Below are 24,358 nucleotides of genomic sequence, written 5' to 3'. Positions count from 1 at the left end.
CTTTTATTTTTCCATGTTGCACGAGGTTTTTCTTTTTAGCTCGATTTATTGTTCACATTTATAATGTATTTACGATGTATCAGCGATGTATTTACAGTGTATTGCAAGATATAGATGATACATCGGTAATGTATTAAAATTTTATTATTAATTTTTCTCATCTATATCTATGATGTATCGATGGTGTATTTATGATGTATCTGTAATGTATTACGATGTATCGATAATGTATCGGTCATTTTAAAATGGTTTAATCACCAAAAAATGCCAAACCTTTACGGGTTGTGTCAGTTATAGCCAAACCTTTTAAACTCACCAAATATAGCCAAACCTTATATGTTGCGTTTCAGTTTTGGCCATTTGCAAATCAAACCGAATTTGCTGCCCTCGTGTCATCCCAGTCAGCAATGACGCACCAAAACGCTGTCGCTTTGAAGTCGACATGGCACACGGGTTAGACTCAAACCGAATTCGGTTTAAACCATAAAGAAAATTACCAGATCAACAAACCAACCTTACTCAAATTCCAATACGCAGCGTTTTTGTTTCAAATTCTTAACCCTATATTTCAAAATTTTCAGTATCCCTAAACATGTTCTATTTTCTTTGCAAAACCCTAATTTTTCTCTCAAAGAAAAAATAATCCTACCTTCTCCATAACAAATCCATTACAGATCCCTCCGATTCTTTGTCGAAATGTCTTCGATTACTGAATCATCTTGGCTTATGGACAATGCGAGGCAAGAGTTCCTCAATTTGCCTCCTACCAAAGTTCGTGGTAACTGTAAGCACGGAAGACTGTATCTTTACACATCGTGGACGAGAATGAACCCTGGAAGAAGGTTCTGGAGATGCTCCAAGTTTAAAGTAAGTAAAATGCAAAAATATTTTTTTGTAAAAATTAAATTAGGGTTTGCGAATTTAGGGATAATTTTGAGGGTTCTCCAAATTAGTGAAAAATTAAGGATATTCAGGATGTATTATGTTGTTTTGGTAGTAATTAGTGTATAATTTGCTTGTACTATGTTTTTTTTGCTAACTGTTAGTGGATTAGTGTGTTTTGTAGTCATGCTAGCTTTAAGTTTTTGATGTAATGAGCAATTTGAGTGCATAATAGGAGTTAGCGTGTATACTGAATTAATGTTTGCTTGGTTTAGACAGATGATTGTGGTGCGTTCCAATGGTATGATGGAGAGCCTACGGCAGAACAAATGTTGAAGATTGGCTATTTACTGGAAAAGATCATATTGCTGAATGAGCAAGTGCAAAAGCAGGAGATTCTGATTGCAGACAAAGATGAACAACTTATTAGGATTAAGGAGGCACAACAGAAAGCAGCAGTAACGTTTGAGAAGCTCATTGAAGAGAATAAGAAGTTGAAGTCTAAAGATGAAGGTTCCCAGAGTTGTGGCAGGTTTTGCAAGATGATGCTACTGTTAATTTTTGTTTATGCCCTTTACTTATTTGTAGTTTCATCTGCAAGTAATGGAAATGAGTTTTTGGGTTTGCCTTAGTGAAGCATTTGGTTTGTCTCTGTGTTGTAGGTGATGATAGTGGAGCTCGAAGATGGTTGTAGGCTGTTTGTACGAAGTATTATGTAGGCTGTCTGTAGGAACTATGTAGGAAGTATGAATCTTTTGGCTTATTAAACTTTTTTTGGTGCTATCAATGTAAAATCTTGTACTGTACGAGATATCTATTATTTTGCGAATTGACTTTGGGTCAATCTTATTAATGTAATGACTGACTGACTTATGTAATGTCTATTAATGTAATGAATTGCTTATCTATTATGTTTGTTTCTCTTTATTTCGCCATTCACTATTTCTAATGACTTATGAGAAAAGTATTAGGGTGTTTATTGGTCTTTTCTTTCCATTTTGTGCTACTTTTACGGGTCAGAGGCTTCAGTAGCTCAATACCAATGTATATAGAGTGTTTGAAATCATATCATTTTAGTGTCTAGAGGTTGTACTGTGTTTTTTTTTTGCTAACCTCTAGACACTTAAATGAAACAAATTAGGGGTTAGGTTTAGGGAATACTGAATTCATTTTAGTGTCTAGAGGCTTTTTAAGGTTTAGTACTTGCTCATAAAATCCTAACTACAAAGAATAGCCAAGTACTGATAAATGAAACCACAATTGAATGATTAAACATGTTTCTACATGAAGAAATACTTCAAATTTTAATTATAATAAATAATAGATAGTGTAAACCAAAAGTAGCTTGTTTATAGAAGCACTACCTTAATCAAAAGAAGCTTGTTTCTATATAATTACAAGCATTTACACTAACATACTATGTGTATGAGTTAGTGATCCCAAAAAATATTACTACCATAACAGCTTGTTAGTGTTTAATTACAAGCATTTACAAAATCCAAAAACAGTCCTTCATGTTGATCAACTTCCTTTCGACGTATTACTGCTTGAACCTAGTGCACCTTTTGATATGTTACTGCTTCCGGGAGGCCTCCCTCTACCTCTTTTAGGGGCTGTAAGTGCATCTTTTGTAGCATTGGAACCGTAAACGTAGTTTACATTAGCCGTAGCGGACGACTGCAAAAACATAAACAAAAGAAAATCAATCAAACAGCTTACTAAATCAAACAGCTTACTGCTTACTAAATCACATCTAATGTCTAAACATTAAAAGAGCTTACTAAAATGAAACAGTTGACTATATCAAATCACACAGCACTAATCCAGTCTGCATATTGGATTCATAATCTGCACTAATCAAACAATACTAAACATTCAAAGAGCTTACAAACTCATAACACGAATGTTGCAACAATTAATTACCAAAACTAAGTAAGTCTCAAAACTTGGAGTAGCTATAAGCTAACAAAATTATTCAAAACTGCACAATCAATTATTGACATTCATTAACCCTTTGCAGGTGTCACATTAACCCAATAATAACCCTTTTAAATTATTTGATACCCCCATCTCAAACAGAAGCATACTCAAACAATAACAGCATACTCAAACAATAACAGCTAACAATACACATGCATTAACCAAATTTGACCGGACAAAGTAACTTACTCTAGTGTATATACTTCCAGATTCAGTCATTATTCGCATACCTACGCCTTTTCTGACCTGCAATTGAAGGAATCAAAATAAATCACAAAACACATAATCTTAAATTTGTATTAAGTAGAGTTTGAAGGGTTACCTGGCGAGCTTCTCTTGCATTGTGTGCCTTTTGGATAGCACTTGCAATAATAGACTCATTGCTTTGACTTGCCTGATTATTGCTCCCTGGTGCTGCAGATGATTGAGTCGAAACCACGCTATTTTTTGTTTTCTTTCTCAACGCTTTAGGTATAGAAGCTTGGGTGTCAGTTGCCTTCCCTTTCCCCTTTGAAGACGAGGTAGAGGCCTTCTCTTTAGTGTTGGCAGTATTACTGACATTCTTGTCTCTGTTCTTTAATGGCCTACCCGGTCGACGCTTCATATAACAGCATGAGACAAACATCAAATACAACCATAATAATCTATAAAACTGCCAACAATAAGAAAAACGCAAACTTATGTAATGGCATACCTTGAGTGGCATTGGAGTTGGGGCCTTATCAATATTGGGACATCCCCTGATGTTGTGACCCTCTTTGCGGCAGTGCTTGCAATCCATTACCATTCCACTCCTGCGTTTTGGGTCCTCATCGGCATCTCTCTTTCGTTTTTTCTTTGGTCGCCCCGGCATTTTCCTATATGGAGGCGGACTTATAGGGAGCCCTTCCACTTTAGGCCACATGTTGGGGGCATTGATAGGCTGGAGAGAGAACTCATAAGCCTTCAAGTACTATTCTCTTTTATAACAGCCATCCACATAGTCTGCCGCATTGTGTCGCATGAAATTGATGCAAGAGAGTGCGTGACAACACGGTATGCCGGTCAACTGCCAAGCTATGCAGGAGCATATTCTGCTAGTGAGGTCAACAACAAACTGAGTTTCGAAAAACTTAACTTGAAACGATCCCTTTGCAGGTGTCACATTGCAATGCCTTGTCAGCTTCTGATTCTTTTCAACTTTCTGTCTAATTCTAGGACAAAGATCCTCATGATGCTTCACCATCATTTCATTCTTCGTGAACATCCGTTCCATCAAGGTTGTACGAATCTCTTCGAGCATATGGATGGCTTGCAACTGTCGCGCCTTGACGATGTATCCGTTAAAGGTCTCCACCAGATTACTAGTTATCGCATCGCACAATGGCCTCTCCCTCAGAAATGATTTGCAAAAAACATTTGGACTCTGTTTTAAGAAATCTGAATGTGCAAATGGGCTTTCCTTTTCTAACAATTTCAGGTGCGCCTCATACTCCGGCTCATTCGTAGCATTCACCACATTCCAGAAAATTCTTTTCAACTCAGGCCCCCTATGATTCTTCTTCCAATTGGCGTAAATATGGCGCGCACAGTTTCTGTGTTCTGCCATAGGGACCCGTTTGCGAATAGCATTTGCCAAACCCTATCAATCAAATACAATATGAAATAGTTAACACAAGTGGGCAAACACCATATTTCAAGTAAGGAAACTGCAAAAAACCATGTAATAAAACTGCAAAATACCAAAACATGACCAGCGGCAATGGTGACATAACTAAGTTTAGAAATCTGATTTTGATTATGTGAAATTGACCAAGTTTAAAAATCAAATTTTTTGGGGATGTAATTCTAATTAATTCTAGTTAATTTGTTGGGAATCTAGTTGATTGTTGGGGCTCTAATTCTAGTTAATTTGAGTTCATTAAGTCTTGTTTTTCAGTTCATTATCTCTACGTATAAATCTAATGACACAACCATAAACTGCAACAAATAACACAGCCATAAACAACAACAAATAACACAACCATAAACAACAACAAATATAACACAGCCATAAACAGCAACAAATATAAACCAGTGCAAAAAATGAAGTAAAGGTCTGACCTTTTGTTGGTCACTAACAAATGACAGTCCCATTCCATCGTCGTAATCCAAGTCGTCCATCAAATATTCGATGAACCATGTCCATGTTTCTTCGTTTTCAGCTTCTACTATGGCCCACGCGACCGGGAACATCTGGTTATTGCCGTCACATGCAACCGCACTAAGCAGCGCTCCGACAACCAAAGTTTTCAAAAAACAACCGTCGACGCAAAGAATAGGTCTACACCCAAAGATAAAACCCTTTTTTAGGCCAGAAAAACCCACATAATACCTCTGAAACACTGGAGCCCCAGTCTCTGGATCGTGAATGAAATAAAACCTAAACAAGCCCTCTTTATCAACCCTCTTCAGCTCAGCATCATATGATCTAAAAAGCGCGTAGTGGCTTTCGAGAGACCCCCGAATAAGCACCAAAGTTATGTCCCTTGCTCTGTAGCAGGTCGATCGCGAGACACTAAGGCCATTGTACTTGTCCTTAATGTCAAGCATCATTTCACTTCCAACATACGCTGGGTTTCTACGAAACCTCTGAATGAATTCCTTTGCAACCCAGTCCGCTGTAGCTTGCCTATTAGTCATGGCTCTGGGGCAAGTATGGGTTTTCGAAACTTTTCTTACCCAGAATGTCTTCTCACCACCGAGTTTCGATGCATATAGCCTCCAACTACAATCTCCACTACAAACAACCTCTAACCTATCAACAGCACTCCTAGCCCAGCCCATATTGTGCCCATTCAACACTGCCCATTGCTGAACAGCATGCCTCAATTGATATCTTGTCGTAAAACGCATACCGACCACAAATTTCAGTTCCTCGTGGTTGCACTTGGGATTATAAAAAACCCGCTTAGGTTTCCTTTTTACCCTAATCTCTAGATCACCCTCATCACTACTTGATTGTGTGACTAACCCATCATCACTATCTGCATAATCACTCCCAACTTTTTCAACTTCTTCATCATTTGTATCTCGATTTGCTGCATTATATGTAGCCCAGTCCCCACACTCCTGATCTTCATTAAAAACACCACCCGGGGCAGCAACAAGTCATCTAAACCTAAACCGTTTATTGCATCTACGTCCGCAGTGCGAAAATTACGATTACTCTCCCTAGCAGTAATGCACTCTTCGTCAAACTCATTCGCACCATTGATTTCGTCGTCTTCGTCATCAGTTCCTTGTTCGCTGTCAGCCATGTACCTCATTTCATCCACCGAATTTGCAGCTTCCACAGCCGCATCATCCTCCACATATGCCTGGACAGCTGCCTCATTCTCCAAATTTGCATCTTCCTCCACACCCGCATCATCCTCCACATATGTATCATCCTCTAAATATACATGTTCCTCTACACTAGCATTATCAAACTCAAAATCTCCTTCTCTATCAAGAACAGGCTTTTCCATTGTGCCAGCTTTACACTCTATAAACATTTTTCCAAAACCGTTGATTTCAGCTTCGTTCCAGAATTGTTTGACCTCGACGTCATTGTTCAGCATGGTTAATGCTTCCCATTCTAGTCTTGGTTTAAACTCTCGGCTTGGCTTATACACACCTATTCTGCTTACGTGTCCATGCCCCATTTCTTTAACCCTGGCCACTATACCACTATGGGTTAATCCTTCATTACAGTACCATGACGATTCAACGTAGTGACCGCTCTTGTATTTCCATTTCACTGGTATTGTATCAGTCATATCGACATCAACCCATACTTCCACGGAAGCTCTAAAAATTAAACAATAAACATAATTAACAGTAGTTTATTTTAACAGATAGTGAAATACCAAAATTACTGATTCAGCAGACAAGGAAATACCTAATTCAAACATGCTTAAAAAATCATCAAACAATCGAAATACCTAATTCAAACATGCTTAAAGCTCCTAATTTCAAAATGCATAACAACAGGAAGGTGATAACAAAACATAAAAAATGGAAAACATAAGCAGATAGTGGTGCAGCAGGCAAAGGTATGATTTATCGTTTATGGAATTCTATTGGTGCAATGAAGAAATAATGAAAAAAGATGAACAATTGATTATATATATATCTACTGCAATGGAGAAAATGACAAAACAATAATAGGAATGAAGGCATCCGTTGCATCACATAAACCTAATTTAAAAATCAAATTTGAAACTCCAAAATAACCACAATTGCAAAAAGAAACCATCAAATAAACGAAAGATCTAATTCCACATTGCTAAAAAAAACCTAATTTTAAAAACCCTAATTTTAAAATGGCTAACACGATAAACCCTAATTTTGAAATCAAAACTGAAAATACACTCTAATTACAACAATAAACATAATGATTCAAACAAGCAAAATCCTTGAAACAAAGTTTCTTAAAAACCCTAATTTCAAAATCCCTATTCAAACGAGTTGCAATTACTTACATGTAATTTTTTGGTCTTCCAGTCGCCATCTATGTTCACTGAAACGTGGGGGAAATTATTCAGAAACCGAGTTGTTCAGTGCATATATTTGAGACATTAGGGTTTTTTTTTCTTTCTAGAAATTTTAAGGTTAGAGAATAAGAGATTGAGAAGATGAAAATGGCGAAGAGGGAAAAAAGAAATTAAGTTTCAGAGGAGAAAATGATACGCAGCGTTTAGGGTTAAGAATTTGAAACAAAAACGCTGCGTATTGGAATTTGAGTAAGGTTGGTTTGTTGATCTGGTAATTTTCTTTATGGTTTAAACCGAATTCGGTTTGAGTCTAACCCGTGTGCCATGTCGACTTCAAAGCGACAGCGTTTTGGTGCGTCATTGCTGACTGGGATGACACGAGGGCAGCAAATTCGGTTTGATTTTCAAATGGCCAAAACTGAAACGCAACATATAAGGTTTGGCTATATTTGGTGAGTTTAAAAGGTTTGGCTATAACTGACACAACCCGTAAAGGTTTGGCATTTTTTGGTGATTAAGCCTTTTAAAATTTATTTCGTTAAAATAATCTAAAAAATTTAAACATGTATCATCTATGTATCTGCTACGTATCGAAAATGTATCATCTATATATCATTAATACACACATGTATCGGTCAATTTGAAAATTATTTTGTTGAAAATAATCATTCTGAGTTGGAGATGGATTCTAAAAATTATAATTAATGGTGTATCAATGAAATTCATTTCGTTGAAATAATAAAAAAAAACATGTATCTACAATGTATTAATGATGTATTTTATGATGTGTCGACAATTTATTTACAACGTATCGGCGGTGTATATATACGATGTACACATCATGGATATATCTAATATGTATAATAATATATACATAATAAATTAAACCAATAACTATATAATGCTTTCACTAAATTTATCACCAGTTTAAGTTAATCTCAAAAACAGTCTAGATATGTCTCAAAATAATAGCCGACATGAAATATATTAAAAATTCAAAAATATAGAAGCAAATTTACAATTTTTATTTTGCATAAAATCATATTTTAAAAATTGTTCAATTACAATTCGAAAACATATCACATACATCTCAAATACATTTTCGATACATTTCTGATACATTAGATCCGTCTCAGAACCAGATCAGCTACATTTTTCAAAATAAAAAAAATAGTTTAAATTTACGCTGGTCTCATCTTCGTTTGTGAGTTCATTTCTCTACTCCCAAGCACGTGAAAATCATCATCATGATATTAATCTCTCTGTTAAACAGAAACATTTTATTTCTTTTATTGTTTTAGCTTTTAATTTAACAATCATCAAATTTGAATTTTTCTGAAGTTTTTATCTTTTTCATTTTTAAATTTATTAATTTATTTATTCCAATACACAACAATATATATAAAAAATCAAATAAAAAAAAGTAAGTAAATAAGATCCATAAACAACAACCATAATAAAAATGAATTTATCAAAATATGATAACATATTATAACAAATTTCTTATAGCTGTTCTAATTGAGCTCACAATTAAAGAATTTAGAGAACTACAAAATTTCAAAAAGTTCAATACAAATTAAAGACAAAAACAAAGAGTAAAGAACCACTGAGAAACCTTTTATATTAGCAGGAATCGTGCACGACCAAGATCATCCCCACCAATTTCAAAAGTTCGAAACTTTTTTGTCTATCAAACTTTAAAAAGTGATCATCCATCAAACCCATATCAGAAATGGCTGTGTCTTGAAGCTTCATTTAACCAAAAACCAACAAAGTAAAGATCAAATCTTTACACATGCAAACATAAAACCCATCACCAACAATAAAAATGCTAACCCATTTATCCATAGAGAGATCAGAAGCGGGGATGAGAGATTCATGTGAGTGAAAAGAGCTAGGCATCGGAGAAGGAGGAGATAGAAGTCTGAGATAAAGTTTCAGAGAGAAGAATTTTGTGGAGTAGAGAAGACATGTGAGAATAGAAATGGGTATAAAATGTAATAATTATGCGAGCTCAGTTATTTAATGTAAAGTTCATTGGATAGTGAAGAAAACTTATCAAAGTGTTGGTATTAGAGAAAAAAACTACCGCATTTGTAGAAAACCACAAAAATATTACTATTTAAATAGAAAATAACAAAAATACACACCAACCTAATAATTTACATTGATACCAAAAAAAGATAAAAGTTTACATATTCTAAGCAAATCACTAAATAGGAGACACATGGCACAAACAAAAACAAAAAAAAGGTCAAAAACGTGTCATAACTGGTCAAAAACGCGTCTGACATGCGTCAGAATCGTGTCTGACACGCGCGTCAGTGACGCGTCAGCGCGTGTCAGCAAATTTCAGCATGTCAAAATAATTTAAACATGTATCAACTATGTATCTGTTATGTATCTGAAATGTGTTGCTGATTCATTTTCTCATATTTTTAAAAATATAAATAAATAAATTTATATGTGTATATATATACACACACATATTATTTTATGTACTATTTATGTATATATGTACAATATATTTTAAATTCAAAGATATATATATCATATACTTTAAAAACGCATCAATTTCGTTATAAAAAAGTATATATATTATATTTTATGTAATAAAAATATACGTATCTATCATATATAAATTATATATATAAATTGCTTCTAATATGTATTTAAAAAACGTGTTTTCCTATTAAATATTTGATGCTTGCTACGTCCTTTTATTTTTCCATGTTGCACGAGGTTTTTCTTTTTAGCTCGATTTATTGTTCACATTTATAATGTATTTACGATGTATCAGCGATGTATTTACAGTGTATTGCAAGATATAGATGATACATCGGTAATGTATTAAAATTTTATTATTAATTTTTCTCATCTATATCTATGATGTATCGATGGTGTATTTATGATGTATCTGTAATGTATTACGATGTATCGATAATGTATCGGTCATTTTAAAATGGTTTAATCACCAAAAAATGCCAAACCTTTACGGGTTGTGTCAGTTATAGCCAAACCTTTTAAACTCACCAAATATAGCCAAACCTTATATGTTGCGTTTCAGTTTTGGCCATTTGCAAATCAAACCGAATTTGCTGCCCTCGTGTCATCCCAGTCAGCAATGACGCACCAAAACGCTGTCGCTTTGAAGTCGACATGGCACACGGGTTAGACTCAAACCGAATTCGGTTTAAACCATAAAGAAAATTACCAGATCAACAAACCAACCTTACTCAAATTCCAATACGCAGCGTTTTTGTTTCAAATTCTTAACCCTATATTTCAAAATTTTCAGTATCCCTAAACATGTTCTATTTTCTTTGCAAAACCCTAATTTTTCTCTCAAAGAAAAAATAATCCTACCTTCTCCATAACAAATCCATTACAGATCCCTCCGATTCTTTGTCGAAATGTCTTCGATTACTGAATCATCTTGGCTTATGGACAATGCGAGGCAAGAGTTCCTCAATTTGCCTCCTACCAAAGTTCGTGGTAACTGTAAGCACGGAAGACTGTATCTTTACACATCGTGGACGAGAATGAACCCTGGAAGAAGGTTCTGGAGATGCTCCAAGTTTAAAGTAAGTAAAATGCAAAAATATTTTTTTGTAAAAATTAAATTAGGGTTTGCGAATTTAGGGATAATTTTGAGGGTTCTCCAAATTAGTGAAAAATTAAGGATATTCAGGATGTATTATGTTGTTTTGGTAGTAATTAGTGTATAATTTGCTTGTACTATGTTTTTTTTGCTAACTGTTAGTGGATTAGTGTGTTTTGTAGTCATGCTAGCTTTAAGTTTTTGATGTAATGAGCAATTTGAGTGCATAATAGGAGTTAGCGTGTATACTGAATTAATGTTTGCTTGGTTTAGACAGATGATTGTGGTGCGTTCCAATGGTATGATGGAGAGCCTACGGCAGAACAAATGTTGAAGATTGGCTATTTACTGGAAAACATTTTATTTCTTTTATTGTTTTAGCTTTTAATTTAACAATCATCAAATTTGAATTTTTCTGAAGTTTTTATCTTTTTCATTTTTAAATTTATTAATTTATTTATTCTAATACACAACAATATATATAAAAAATCAAATAAAAAAAAGTAAGTAAATAAGATCCATAAACAACAACCATAATAAAAATGAATTTATCAAAATATGATAACATATTATAACAAATTTCTTATAGCTGTTCTAATTGAGCTCACAATTAAAGAATTTAGAGAACTACAAAATTTCAAAAAGTTCAATACAAATTAAAGACAAAAACAAAGAGTAAAGAACCACTGAGAAACCTTTTATATTAGCAGGAATCGTGCACGGCCAAGATCATCCCCACCAATTTCAAAAGTTCGAAACTTTTTTGTCTATCAAACTTTAAAAAGTGATCATCCATCAAACCCATATCAGAAATGGCTGTGTCTTGAAGCTTCATTTAACCAAAAACCAACAAAGTAAAGATCAAATCTTTACACATGCAAACATAAAACCCATCACCAACAATAAAAATGCTAACCCATTTATCCATAGAGAGATCAGAAGCGGGGATGAGAGATTCATGTGAGTGAAAAGAGCTAGGCATCGGAGAAGGAGGAGATAGAAGTCTGAGATAAAGTTTCAGAGAGAAGAATTTTGTGGAGTAGAGAAGACATGTGAGAATAGAAATGGGTATAAAATGTAATAATTATGCGAGCTCAGTTATTTAATGTAAAGTTCATTGGATAGTGAAGAAAACTTATCAAAGTGTTGGTATTAGAGAAAAAAACTACCGCATTTGTAATTATTGTGTAATTTTCTCAAATTTATAACTGATGGACATTTATGGTGGTTCTGAGTTGGGCCTCTATTGCTCGAATGAAAAGTTGGTAAAGCAAAATGTTTGAAGTTGGAGACTTGTGCTCATGTTGAGTTGGGCCTGTTCCTTAGATTTAGAACCATGTAAAGAAAAGATAGGTCAATCTTTTTAAATAAAGTATAAACTTTTAATAAGTTTTTACTTTATACTTACAATTTTTTCACTTTATAGCTTAAAAAGTTCGCTTTATATGTTGCATATTATATATATATATATATATATATATATATATATATATATATTAAAAATACATTATAAAAATATCATCTATGTATTTTTAATATAACTATGTGGCGGAATCAAGATCTTAATTGAAGGAAGAATTTTGTCATTTGGTTGTTAAAAGACAAATTAAGTCCATCGATGTGTTGTTCGGTTACTTTTTTTAAAAAAAGAAGCTCAACAGCCTGTCGTTTGACTATTTTACAAAATAATAATCGAAACGATATGGTAGTCCGCTATTAAAAAATAAGCTAAATGATACGCAATTTAATTATTTTTATTAAATTTATTTCCCTAACTATTCGTTAAGTTTAAATCTTTTTAAAACATGAAGAAAAAAATAAAAGAAAATAAACGCATTAGATAAGATATGAAAATATGACGGATTATTATTCCAAATTATTTAGACCTCACTTAGTTGGGGATAAGTTCACCAAAAAGTATAAATTTTCGAAAAATAACATTTTTTTCCAATTTGGTTCGTTTTAGGAACGGAACCACCCCCTACAAGAAAAATGGTCTCAATTTCTATATTTTTTTCATTTTTTATTCGGTGAGGAGGGTCGACCCCCCAAAATCCGCCCATGGTCGTAGAAGAAGGGAGGGAAAAAAACGAATCCTTGGACACTCGTTGATAAGATCATGCGGCCACCCAAGCTTAATTGGTCATGGTTCCGCCTCTGATATGTATTTATAATATATATTTTATAGAAAAAAATTAAAATAAAAAAATTGAAAAAACTAATAGTTTTTAAAAAATAGGTTTTGAATTTTATGAGTTTAAATATATATAATTTTCTTAAATATTTTATTTTTAAAAATATTTATTATTTCAAATTTGTACCATTTTAATTATAAAAGTTTATAAATTTTGTTAAATTCACAGATATTAGAAATAATCAAAGTCAATTTTAAAAAATATAGTAGTAATATTTAATAAAACATGAATATGTAAAAACATTTATTATTAAATTTTTACCAAACGGTGTCGGTTCAGAAAATCACCTCTCCTTCATCCACACCATCCATTTAATTCATTAAAGCTCCCCATCATAAAAATCCCTCCCGCAAAACACACACAATCACCTCTCTCCTTTCCCACTAACAGTCCCTCCTACATCCCCGCTCTCAAAGCACACGCGCCGCCGTCAAAATGTCGGCTCCGACAATTCCAATCTCGAATCCACAGTCGCAACCTCAATCTCAGCCACCAATAGCCACACCAGCACTCCGCGTGTTCCTCTCCCGTCTCTCATCCTCAATCCGCCAAGGCTTTTCCCAACGCCGTCCATGGTCCGAATTAATAGACCGAACAGCACTGATCCGACCCGATTCAGTATCTGACGCCGTTTCAAGGATCCGCCGTAACATAACCTACTTTAAAGTGAATTACATAACCTTACTCGGATTCGTACTCGCTCTCTCACTGTTATCTCATCCGTTCTCACTCGTTGTTCTTCTAGTGCTCCTCGGCGGTTGGATCTTCCTCTATTTATTTCGACCGTCGGATCAGCCGTTAGTGATTCTCGGTCGAACTTTCTCTGACCGTGAAACGCTAGGGATTCTTGTCGTTTTGACTGTCGTTGTTGTTTTCTTGACTAGCGTTGGATCTCTTTTGATCTCTGCTTTGATGATTGGATTAGCTATTGTTTGTGCTCACGGTGCTTTTAGAGTTCCTGAGGATCTGTTTTTGGACGATCAAGAACCGGTTAATTCCGGATTCTTGTCGTTCCTCGGCGGCGCCGCTTCCTCCGCTGCTGCCGCGGCGGCTCCTGCTGTTGCTTCGCGTGTTTGATTAGTATGAACTCTCTCATTCTAGCTTATTTTTAAGGGCAAAATTGTCATATTCAGAATTTTATTTTGTAGATTTAGCCTGTAAGATTTGATTTCATGATGATTAAATTATTTTGCAACTGTAACTTTGGATTCAATTTTGTTAAGCATAATTTTATAATTTTGGATCTGATTGCTTAATTTTAGTATTCATATTGGTATTGAAAACTATATCAAATCTCTAAGGACTTGCTAGTTTATGTAATTTTGATAATTTATCAGTGTAATGGATAAATTTCCACAGCGGAATGGAAATATATGCATTTAAATTTTGTTTTTTTGGCTAATTTTTTGAAATTTCATGCGTTGCGATGCAATGGCATCACTGCAAATCTAGATCTGTGTGGGTTAAGCAGTATTGAAATTAACTGTGATTGAATTATTATAGTATATAGCGGTGAATTTTAGTTTGCTGCTGAATGCTGGATCTGGATGTATGGCTAAATATTCGTATATGTAGCTTTTTGAGTTTTGTAGATTTTAGATTACAGTATTAATGTGGTTCTCTAGCGATGCAGAATTCCGGTTTTCGCGTTTGATATGGTTCCAATTCATGAATTGGGAGTCGATGGCTCGGATTAGCTTGCGTTGATAACAATTGCGTAAGACGAGAGGTAACAACTCGTAAACTAGTTCTCTTCAGATTGATTTTTCTGTAACTTTGAATCTATATTTACAACTTGTCTCTTCAAAAAGAATTCGTGAAACCTAATAGCTAAACTACAGATTGGCAAGATTATCAATCAATTGCCTAATTAGTTGAAAAATGATTAGCAATCTTCAAGCCTCAATTGATAATGATTCACTTGCTGAGGTTTGATAGGGTGTAGATTCACCCCCTTCAACATAATGTTGGAATACTAATACAGACAATTTACCCTTACAAATGTCTGTTGAAACTAATACATCTCCTATTAACCCTAGCTCTTGATGTTCTACCCATCCTCTCATTTCTTCTACAAATTGTGCTTTTACCGGCATTTTCCCCACCATAACTAGGTCGTAATCGTTTTCTAGAGATCGAATTAGAGCTAATAGTTGGAAGCTATTTTCGGCCACCACCTCGCGACTAACAACACAAGCATTATCAGAATTTCTCTCCATGAATTCTTCAACCAGTAGCTCATCTAATCGGTTCTCGATGAAGTCGTTAACACTTCGTTCGATTCTTCTCACCGGAATTCTCAACAATGTTATACTCACGTCAGGATTTCTCGACATCCTTGACGCTAGGGATAAAGCTTCACGGTCATCTGCCCCGCCTAGAAAAATAACAGCAATGTTGCAAGAGAACTGCTCTAAATTCCGTTGATTTAATCCTTTGTCTACGAAGAGCCCAATTGTACAAGATGCATTCAATTGAAGCTGAATATTAAAATCACGAATTTGACTGCTTTCCATACTATAACCTTCTTGATTTGCTTGGAACGGAACTATGATCAAAGGGATGTGTTTATCTCGAGCATGGTTGCAAATGATGTTGTGCATAGTTCTATAAGGAGCAATCATAGTGAATGGTCGTATCGAGACAGGACCTCGTGAGTTACGCGAATAATTCACAAAGGCACGCATAATGTGATATGTGCTATTAGATTGAATTCTCTGCATCTTCTTGTTGTATTGAGCTAGCAATGGAGCTGCTCGCCCGACAAGCTCAATGGCATGAATCACATAGGCGAAAATGGGGCTAGCTTCACTTGGGTTGGAGGCTTCTAATATAGTAATAATGCCGCGGACATTGTCTTGAGAATGAACGCAGGCAAGAACACGTAGCTCTTTGATATGCGACGCTAGTTGGAGTGTTCTGAAACGTTGTGCCTCAGGAGCCAAGTTAAGTAGTCTTTCTTTAGGTTTATACCAAATGTCCAATACAATATTGTAGATGATAGTCTTAAAAAGGCTTGACAATATTAGTGCAGTATACACGCCATTATCTTGAACCTGCAAATTGAAATCGATGGTTGAAATTATTATTTGTTCATCGGTGCATTAATTATCAAACCAATTTACTGAAATCTCACCTTTCTCACAGAACATTTGCCGTAAGTTTCATAATCAAGAACACCCTTGAAGTTCAATACCATACCGAGCAATGCGGCATTACACAATTTTATTTCACAAAAGATCGATCCCACCATTGTTCCGATGAAAGTACTTAAATGAGTTATACCTACAAGGAACATTAAAGGAAAAAAACCATCCATGTGGAATATAGAAGACACATCTGTATGGTAACCAACCATGACATAGAAGAAAGGCATAAAGAACTCCATAACCATAAGTTCAGCTTTCTCTACTATAGCTGCACCGAGGGGCGGTCCGTCTGGAATGATCAACCCTAAAATTAGAACTCCAGGAAACAAAGAACCGCACAATAAATCTGTTATCATTGCCATGATCAATGCCGCTAGGAGCATTGCATATATATAATTCTCATTTACGAGATCTCCTTCCGGAGTTATTTCGATAATTCGAATTATCATCGGTCTCAAAATGTAGACTCCGAAAAGTGCTAGAGCAACTAGTATAAGCACAACTCGAATTGCATCTATACAACTTAACTGAAAAATTACCGCTCTAGTAACAAGAGGAACCCAACAAGTCATTTCAATTAACATAGCCGTAGACATTGCAAGTTGACCTAATTCACTAGTTAAAAGATCATGTTCTTTCATTGCCTCGGCAATAACAATAAAGTATGTTAATGATAATTCATCACTTACGACGCAAGGTACCGTTCCGCTAATGTTTGCTATAAGCATCTCACCGAAATATCGATTGATTATGAAGCGACTAAAGAAGCAAAATGTACTCATAATCCAAGTAGTTTTTGAAGTTTTTAATGACATGGCTGCATCCATTTTTACAGCAGTAATAAAAGTATAGTATGTTATGCCAATTTTGACCATTGTATTAAATATCAACATTTCATTTTCTGGAAAAACTATGTCCGTGTATCTCTTGCTTCGCCCAAGCACAGATGGTCCTAAAATTATACCACCCTACAAGTAATTAATCAAAATTAAAACCGTTAATAAATTAGCTAAAATAATGGGATATAAAATGGAACTTTATAACTATTAACCCCTGAATTTAGATCGAACTTACTATTTTTCCTCTATAATTTTTAAAAGGCTTAATTGCTCCAAAAATCACCAACTTTCGCGTGTTTTTGGTATTTGATACGAACTTTTAATTTTGGCATTTAAATACACAAACTATCAATTTTTTGCATATATAACACGGGCACCGTTTTTTGCCTAAACGGCAATGTTTTATACCTAAAACGACACCGTTTTTCACCTAAAACGGAAACTTGGTCATATATGCAAAAAAATTGATAGTTCATGTATTTATATGCCAAAATTAAAAGTTCATGTCAAATACCAAAAACACGTGAAAGTTGATGATTTTTTTTGTGCATTTAAGCCTTTTTAAAAATATGATTGTCTCCACTTTTAGACCACTGAAAGCTGAAATCCTTTTTTAAAAAGGAATTTTAGCTACTTGAAATTCAGATTTTAGAGAAGAAAACACAATTTCTTAAAATAAAGAGAACAATAATTTTAACCTAAACTTAGAGAGTTTGTCAGCATCTATTAAACTGTCGGTTAAATTTATTATATTTTGGCAGGTGAACTTCTATTTTAACATCAACGGGAGATTACTATAGCAATTCGAACCGGTAGTTGCTTATCTAAGTAATTATCACTTGAATTGTTATAGTAACTTGCTGATATAAATATTAAAGTTCAATTAACAAAATATAACAAACTGAACGATGATCATCATTTTATAAAATATAACAAACTGAACGACGATAATCATTTTATAAAAAATACTTAGTTTATAGTTCAGTAACTGTAAAAAATATTATCGCTAACCATTCCAAAGTTGTAATATGCAGAACATACCAAGATATAGCAAACAGGTTTTGATCGAAGCAGAGGTCGAAGACAATAGTAAACAAATTTGGTCATAACAAAAGCCAAAATAATTTGTAACAAGAAAACTTGAATTATAGACATCTTTCCATTAAAAAATCCATGACGGTGGCCGTACATTTGTTCATCGTACGGTGAAAAACAAATCGTAGGATAAACCATTGCCAATCCACCACTTGGCGCGCCCTTGATTGGTTTACCTTCAAATATTATTCCCATTTTTCTAGTAATACAAATTTCTTCTCAATAAATTCTTTTATTTTGAGGCAAAAGAATTATAAGACTCCATTTTTTTCTAAGAAAATGAGTTGAGAGTGGAGTTGGAAACTTTTAGCTTCAATAGTTCAAGAAAAGAAAAAAAAAGATGAAAATTTTATAGTTTTTAAAATTAGGAAGATGAAAAATGGTGGTAGAGTAATTAAGAATTAGTAGTATAATTAGGATGATTAAGAATTGATGAGATATAAGAACCACATAGAAAGAGCAACTAGAGGTTAGTAGTTTCAAGGTTAGTGGGTAATTAAGGATTCATCTGTTAATAGTTTTGGAATTACTTACCAACTCTTTTAAGCAATTTTATACTACTAAAAGAAACTAATTAACAAAAATTATACATATATATATACAATGAAACAATTTCTTGAATAATATTACTAAAAACAAATAATATATAATGGAAACTATTTTATTTTCTCTCTTTTGTTAGGTAAATCAATAAATACAAATTATTATTTTTTTAATTGTTTACTACACTAATTCGTATGACTTAACGAAAATTAGTAGTAATAAATAAATAAATAAAATATTTTAAGAGTTTTAGAATTAGATTACATGCACTTGCATTTAGGACATTTTTAGGAATTAAATACAATTAGTAATATAATTCAATCTTTCTATGAGATTCTCTAATAAATAAATAAAATAGATTTTTTTTATCTAAATAGATAAATACAGTTCAAATATTTTATAATTATAAAGTTAATTTGACATTTGCCTTCGATCACTTGTGCTGGTAGCACAATTAGTTATATTTATTTAAAATATGAACTAATTTCTTAATTGGTGAAATTGTACAAATGATTTGTTGAACTCTTCAATTTTTGCTATTTTAATATTTAAACTTGAGTTTTGTTCACTTAGTTGTTTAAACGAACAAATTTTTGAGCAAAAGTGTATCTTTGGCAGGTTTTGTGCAGGTTAAAGCTACTAATAACTTGTTTAAGTGCTAATTGTTTTTAGCAAATTACTCTTAACACTTCCAATATTTGTTATATTCACGTTCGCATCCCTATTGCTTTAGGATCAAACTATATATTCCCTTAGTTTCACTTTCAAGGGGTAATGTCATAAAAAACCAACTTTGAACGTTTTCTTATTTTTTTTTTTTTGATAATTGGGGAAGGGGGAGCGCTTGTGGGAGGATTTGAACCCACGACCTTGACATTTGCTGCCCAGCGCTTATACCATTTGAGCTACAACTCATTGGTACGTTTTCTTAATTTAATCATGTTTTTTTAAAACTTCTCATAAAAATACACAAATTTTTATTTTATTTTCTCAAATTCATATACGGTGCTGACATGACACTCATTCATTTGCGCAATTTGCTGAGGCGTAAGTCATCTTTTAAAAAAACTACAGTCTTTACTCTTTTCTATAAAATTATGTTCTGATTTTTTTTAAAGAAATCAAAAAAGTAAATTTTGTGTTTTTCTCTCATTCAAAACATGTAGTTTTCTTTTTAAAAGTTTACTACTTTTTTTATACTAATCAACTATATAAAAAGTTAGATGTTTTTATTAAACAATGTATCTTACTCAGCTTCATCAGATTCAGATTGCCATACTTCTTATGGAACTCAGTCTGCTCATCATGGTCTTGCTTGTACCAGAAGATTACTCCATAACAAGAGCTTGCTTACAGATGAAGATACATCCAGCTCATATCCAGCTAAGAAGATACCACAAGCAACTCGTGTGTATTTGACAGCTCACACCTCAGAGGATAAGAAGCCAGCTCAGCAGATCACAAGTCATGCTTTCTGTGTTTTCTGTTAATAGCAGTTATTTCTTGTTGTAGCTATAAATAGTCTTAGCTCGGCTTCTTAGTTATGTAATTGAGAATTCTACTTTTCATTTAATAAAAGCTCTCCAATTCTATTATGGTATCAAAGCAATTTGCTCTCAATTTTCTTAGCAACCAAACACTTTCTTTTTCTTCTTAAAGCTTGAGAAAACAGTTATTTTTCTTGATCAACAATGACGGATAATCAAACAAGACCAGAGGATTTGCCTTCTAACCCCTATTATGTTCACCCTAGTGAGAATCTATCTCTTCTCCTAGTTACAAATGTTCTTACAGGACCTAATTACCATTCTTGGTGTCGAGCTATGAAGAAAGCTCTAATTTCAAAGAATAAGTTGAAATTCATTGATGGAAGCTTCCCTGTTCCACACAGGCATGATCATTCTTTCTCAGCTTAGGAGAGATGTAATACAATGGTGAGTTCATGGATTACAAGAGCTGTAAGTAATTCTATTGCTGATAGTGTATCTTGCATTGATAATGCTATAGACATTTGGGAAGATCTTAAAGAACGGTTTTCTCAGATTGATTCTGTGAGAATATCTGAGTTACAGGAAGAGATTTATTCTTTTAAGCAGAATAATACAATGTTACAGACTATTATACACATCTTAAGATGTTGTGGGATGAACTGTCCAGTCTTCGTCCCATTCCTGGATGTACTTGTAATCCAGTTTGTTCTTGTGCTTTAATGAGAACTATTAAAGAGTATTTTTCAAGTGATGAGGTGATTAGATTTGTTAAAGGTCTAAATGACTCTTTTGGAGTTATCAAAGTTCAGATTATGATGATGGAGCCATTACCTGCAATCAACAAAGTTTTCTCCATGGTAGTGCAACATGAGAGGCAACTTGGTTTAAGCAGTACCAATGCAGATTCACAGATTTTCTATGCAAAAGGAAACAATCAGAACTATGAAACTTCATCTCAGGATGAACACACTACTTGTTATAGCAAAGGCAATCAGAACAATGGTTATACAAGCTACTCAGGAGGCAATAGCAGTGTATACAAGCCAAAGAAGTTCAACTATTCTCAGAATAAGAAACCTATCTGTTCTTACTGTGGAATGGAGGGGCATACAGTTGAAATCTGCTACAGGAAATATGGTTTTCCTCCCAATTTTCAGTCAAAGTTTAAAAGACCAATTCAAAGCAATGCTAATCAGGTTGAACTTCATGAAGGTTCTGATGCAGATGAATCTGCATATGAAAGTAACAACAGAAAGGAAAATTATAAGAGGAATGAAACTGCAGATGCAAATAGCAGTGGTAATTTTTTGTTCACAAAGGATCAATATACAAAGATACTCTCTCTGATTCAGCAAAGTGGGAACACAGCTCATGTGAATCACATTTCTTCTCATTTTAAACAAGAAGACAAATCAGGTACTAACACTACTTTCTGCCTAATGTCAAAAGGTTTTGAATCAAGTGACTGGATCATAGATACTGGGGCTACTGATCACATAACTTGCAATCCTAAACTGTTCAGAAATTCTAAACCTGTGACTACTATGGTAGTAAAATTACCTAATGGGGATCAAGTACCTGTTGAGAGAGTTGGTGATATTCAACTTACTTCTAGTTTGTTGATAGTTAATGTTCTATATGTGCCACATTTTAACTTCAACCTTATTTCAGCAAGTAAGTTGACTAATGATCCTCACATGTGCTTAATTTTCTATCAAAACATGTGCCTACTTCAGGATCTGACACATTCCAAGATGATTGGATCAACTAAAAAGAAAGGGGGTCTTTATGAATTGCAACTGCATGAGTCTGCTACACACTGCAATTCTGCTAAAACTGTGTCTACTGCAAACCTCTGGCATTTCAGATTGGGACATCCATCTGAGCAGAAAATAAAGAAGTTACAGTCCATTGATTCTAGTATTACTTGTTCAAATAAGTTTGCTTGTGAAATATGTCATTTAGGCAAGCAAAAGAAGCTTCCATTTCATGTTAGTGAGTCAAAAACATCTAGAATTTTTGATTTAGTGCACATGGATATATGGGGTCCTGTACCTAAACCTTCCATTAATGGACACAGATACTTTCTCACAATTGTTGATGACTACAGCAGATATTCATGGACATTTTTGATGCACAATAAATCTGAGACAAGAAGTTATATTCAAAACTTCTTTTCTTATGTTGATACTCAGTTTTCCTGCAAAATAAAAATTGTTAGAAGTGATAATGGCCTAGAGTTTGGCATGAAGGATTTTTTCAATTCTAAAGGCACAATCCATCAGAAATCCTGCATCTACACTCCATAACAAAACAGTCTGGTGGAAAGGAAGCAACAACATATCCTAAACATTGCCAGATCTTTGAAGTTTCAATCAGGTTTTCCTATCACACTCTGGAATCACTGCATTGAACATGATGTTTACATCATTAACAGGTTAACATCTCCTGTCATTGATGATAATACACCATATAACATGCTGTTTAAGTCTCATGCTTCATATCAGAATTTAAAAGTGTTTGATTGTTTGGCTTTTGCTGGAACAATACCTCAGTTGAGAGGTAAATTTGATCAGAGAGCAGTCAAATGTGCTTTTATTTGGCTTTCCAGCTCATGCAAAAGGATATAAACTTTTTGATATGAATTCTAAGAAAGTTTTTGTTTCTAGAAATGTTGTTTTCTATGAGACATAATTTCCTTTGTTGAAACCAGTTACTGTCACTACTGAAAAGCCAAATAGTTGCATCTAGCCTTCTTTTTCAGATTCCATTAATCCTTTAGCAGACTTACCTTCACAGAAACCACCAAACATCCCTCTTAATCCCAGGAGAAACATACAATCTCCTTCATCATCAAACCCCATCTTTACACAAACTGACTTTCCTCCTTTAAGGAGAAGTTCCAGAACCATAAACCTTCCATCTAATCTCAAAGACTATCAGTGTTCATTACCTGCATCCCTCACACATAATCTTACCACACCAAATATCACCATTCCTCACTGTCTTTCTGCATTTCATACCTATGATAACCTTTCCTCTCATCATAAATCCTTCTGTTCTAAAATAAACCTCTTAAAAGAACCAACTTCTTACAATGAAGCAGTTAAACACACAGAATGGCAAGAAGCCATGGATGCAGAACTTAAGGCTCTTAATGACAATGGCACATGGGAATTGTCTGATCTTCCTAAAGGCAAAAATCCAATAGGTTGCAAATGGATATACAAGATAAAGTACAAAGCAGATGGGGAAGTAGAACGTTTTAAAGCCTGATTGGTAGCTAAGGGATTCACTCAGCAACCAGGACTTGATTACCTGGATACCTTTTCCCCTGTTGCTAAGATGAGCACTATAAGAACTCTATTGGCTGTAGCATCAGTAAAGAAATGGCATTTACATCAACTTGATATGAACAATGCCTTTCTTCATGGAGACTTATCAGAAGAGGTGTATATGACTGTTCCTCCAGGTTTTCAAACAGGTTCTGGTAAAGTTTGCAGATTGCTCAAGTCTTTGTATGGCCTGAAGCAAGCCAGCAGACAATGGCATACCAAACTCACTCAAGCTCTTCTTGCTCAAGGATTCCCTTCTGCTGCATCTGATCCTTCTCTATTCATAAAGAGTTCTGCAGAATCCTTCATTGCCCTTTTGGTTTATGTGGATGATATCATCTTGGCAAGTGATTCTATTTCTGAAATATCATCTGTCAAACAACATTTACATAGTTTGTTCAAAATAAAAGACCTTGGCAGTCTTAAATTCTTCCTTGGTCTTGAAGTAGCAAGAAGTAAATCTGGCATCAATTTGTGCCAAAGAAAGTACACATTGGATCTTTTAACTGATTCTGGATTCATATTGTCCAAACCAGTTTCCACACCAATGGTGAATTCTCATAAACTTTCTTCTACTGATGGGTACTCCTCTTCCTGATGCTTTACCATATAGACAACTTATGGGTAAACTCCTGTACTTATGTACCACCAGACCAGACATAAGCTTTGTTGTTCAACAGCTTTCACAGTTTATGGCTTCTCCTACTGACACACATCTCAAGTCTGCTCATAGAGTCCTCAGGTACATCAAAG

The 24,358-nt window shown here is 34.2% G+C and overlaps 2 protein-coding genes across 5 annotated transcripts; one reads left to right on the top strand and one right to left on the bottom strand.

The window, feature by feature from the left end:
• Positions 1 to 13,479: 13,479 nt before the first annotated feature.
• On the top strand, positions 13,480 to 16,248 carry LOC126661250 (PRA1 family protein B3-like). Of its 4 annotated transcripts, none has more exons than XR_007635585.2 (3): positions 13,481 to 14,234; positions 14,788 to 14,883; positions 15,287 to 16,248. XR_007635585.2 is itself a non-coding variant. In XM_050355077.2 (2 exons), exon 1 carries the CDS (start codon positions 13,590 to 13,592, stop codon positions 14,229 to 14,231), a length of 642 nt encoding a protein of 213 aa, XP_050211034.1. In that variant the 5' UTR covers positions 13,480 to 13,589; the 3' UTR covers positions 14,232 to 14,234; positions 14,780 to 15,012. The 4 variants fall into 4 exon arrangements, 2 of the variants coding, with proteins under 2 accessions (XP_050211034.1, XP_050211033.1); XR_007635584.2 differs by having other exon boundaries at positions 15,269 to 16,248; XM_050355077.2 differs by lacking the exon at positions 15,287 to 16,248 and having other exon boundaries at positions 13,480 to 14,234; positions 14,780 to 15,012.
• Positions 15,050 to 18,432, bottom strand: LOC126662122 (cation/H(+) antiporter 15-like). Its single transcript, XM_050356009.1, has 3 exons — positions 18,184 to 18,432; positions 16,291 to 17,271; positions 15,050 to 16,210 (listed from the first exon to the last, which is right to left on the bottom strand). Exons 1-3 carry the CDS (start codon positions 18,430 to 18,432, stop codon positions 15,050 to 15,052), a joined length of 2,391 nt encoding a protein of 796 aa, XP_050211966.1.
• Positions 18,433 to 24,358: the final 5,926 nt, after the last annotated feature.

The sequence above is a fragment of the Mercurialis annua genome, linkage group LG8 (genome assembly GCF_937616625.2).
Source record: "Mercurialis annua linkage group LG8, ddMerAnnu1.2, whole genome shotgun sequence".
Taxonomy (NCBI): domain Eukaryota; kingdom Viridiplantae; phylum Streptophyta; class Magnoliopsida; order Malpighiales; family Euphorbiaceae; genus Mercurialis; species Mercurialis annua.
The sequence above is the reverse complement of the archived record's forward strand: the minus strand, read 5'-3'. Positions and strand labels throughout refer to the sequence as shown.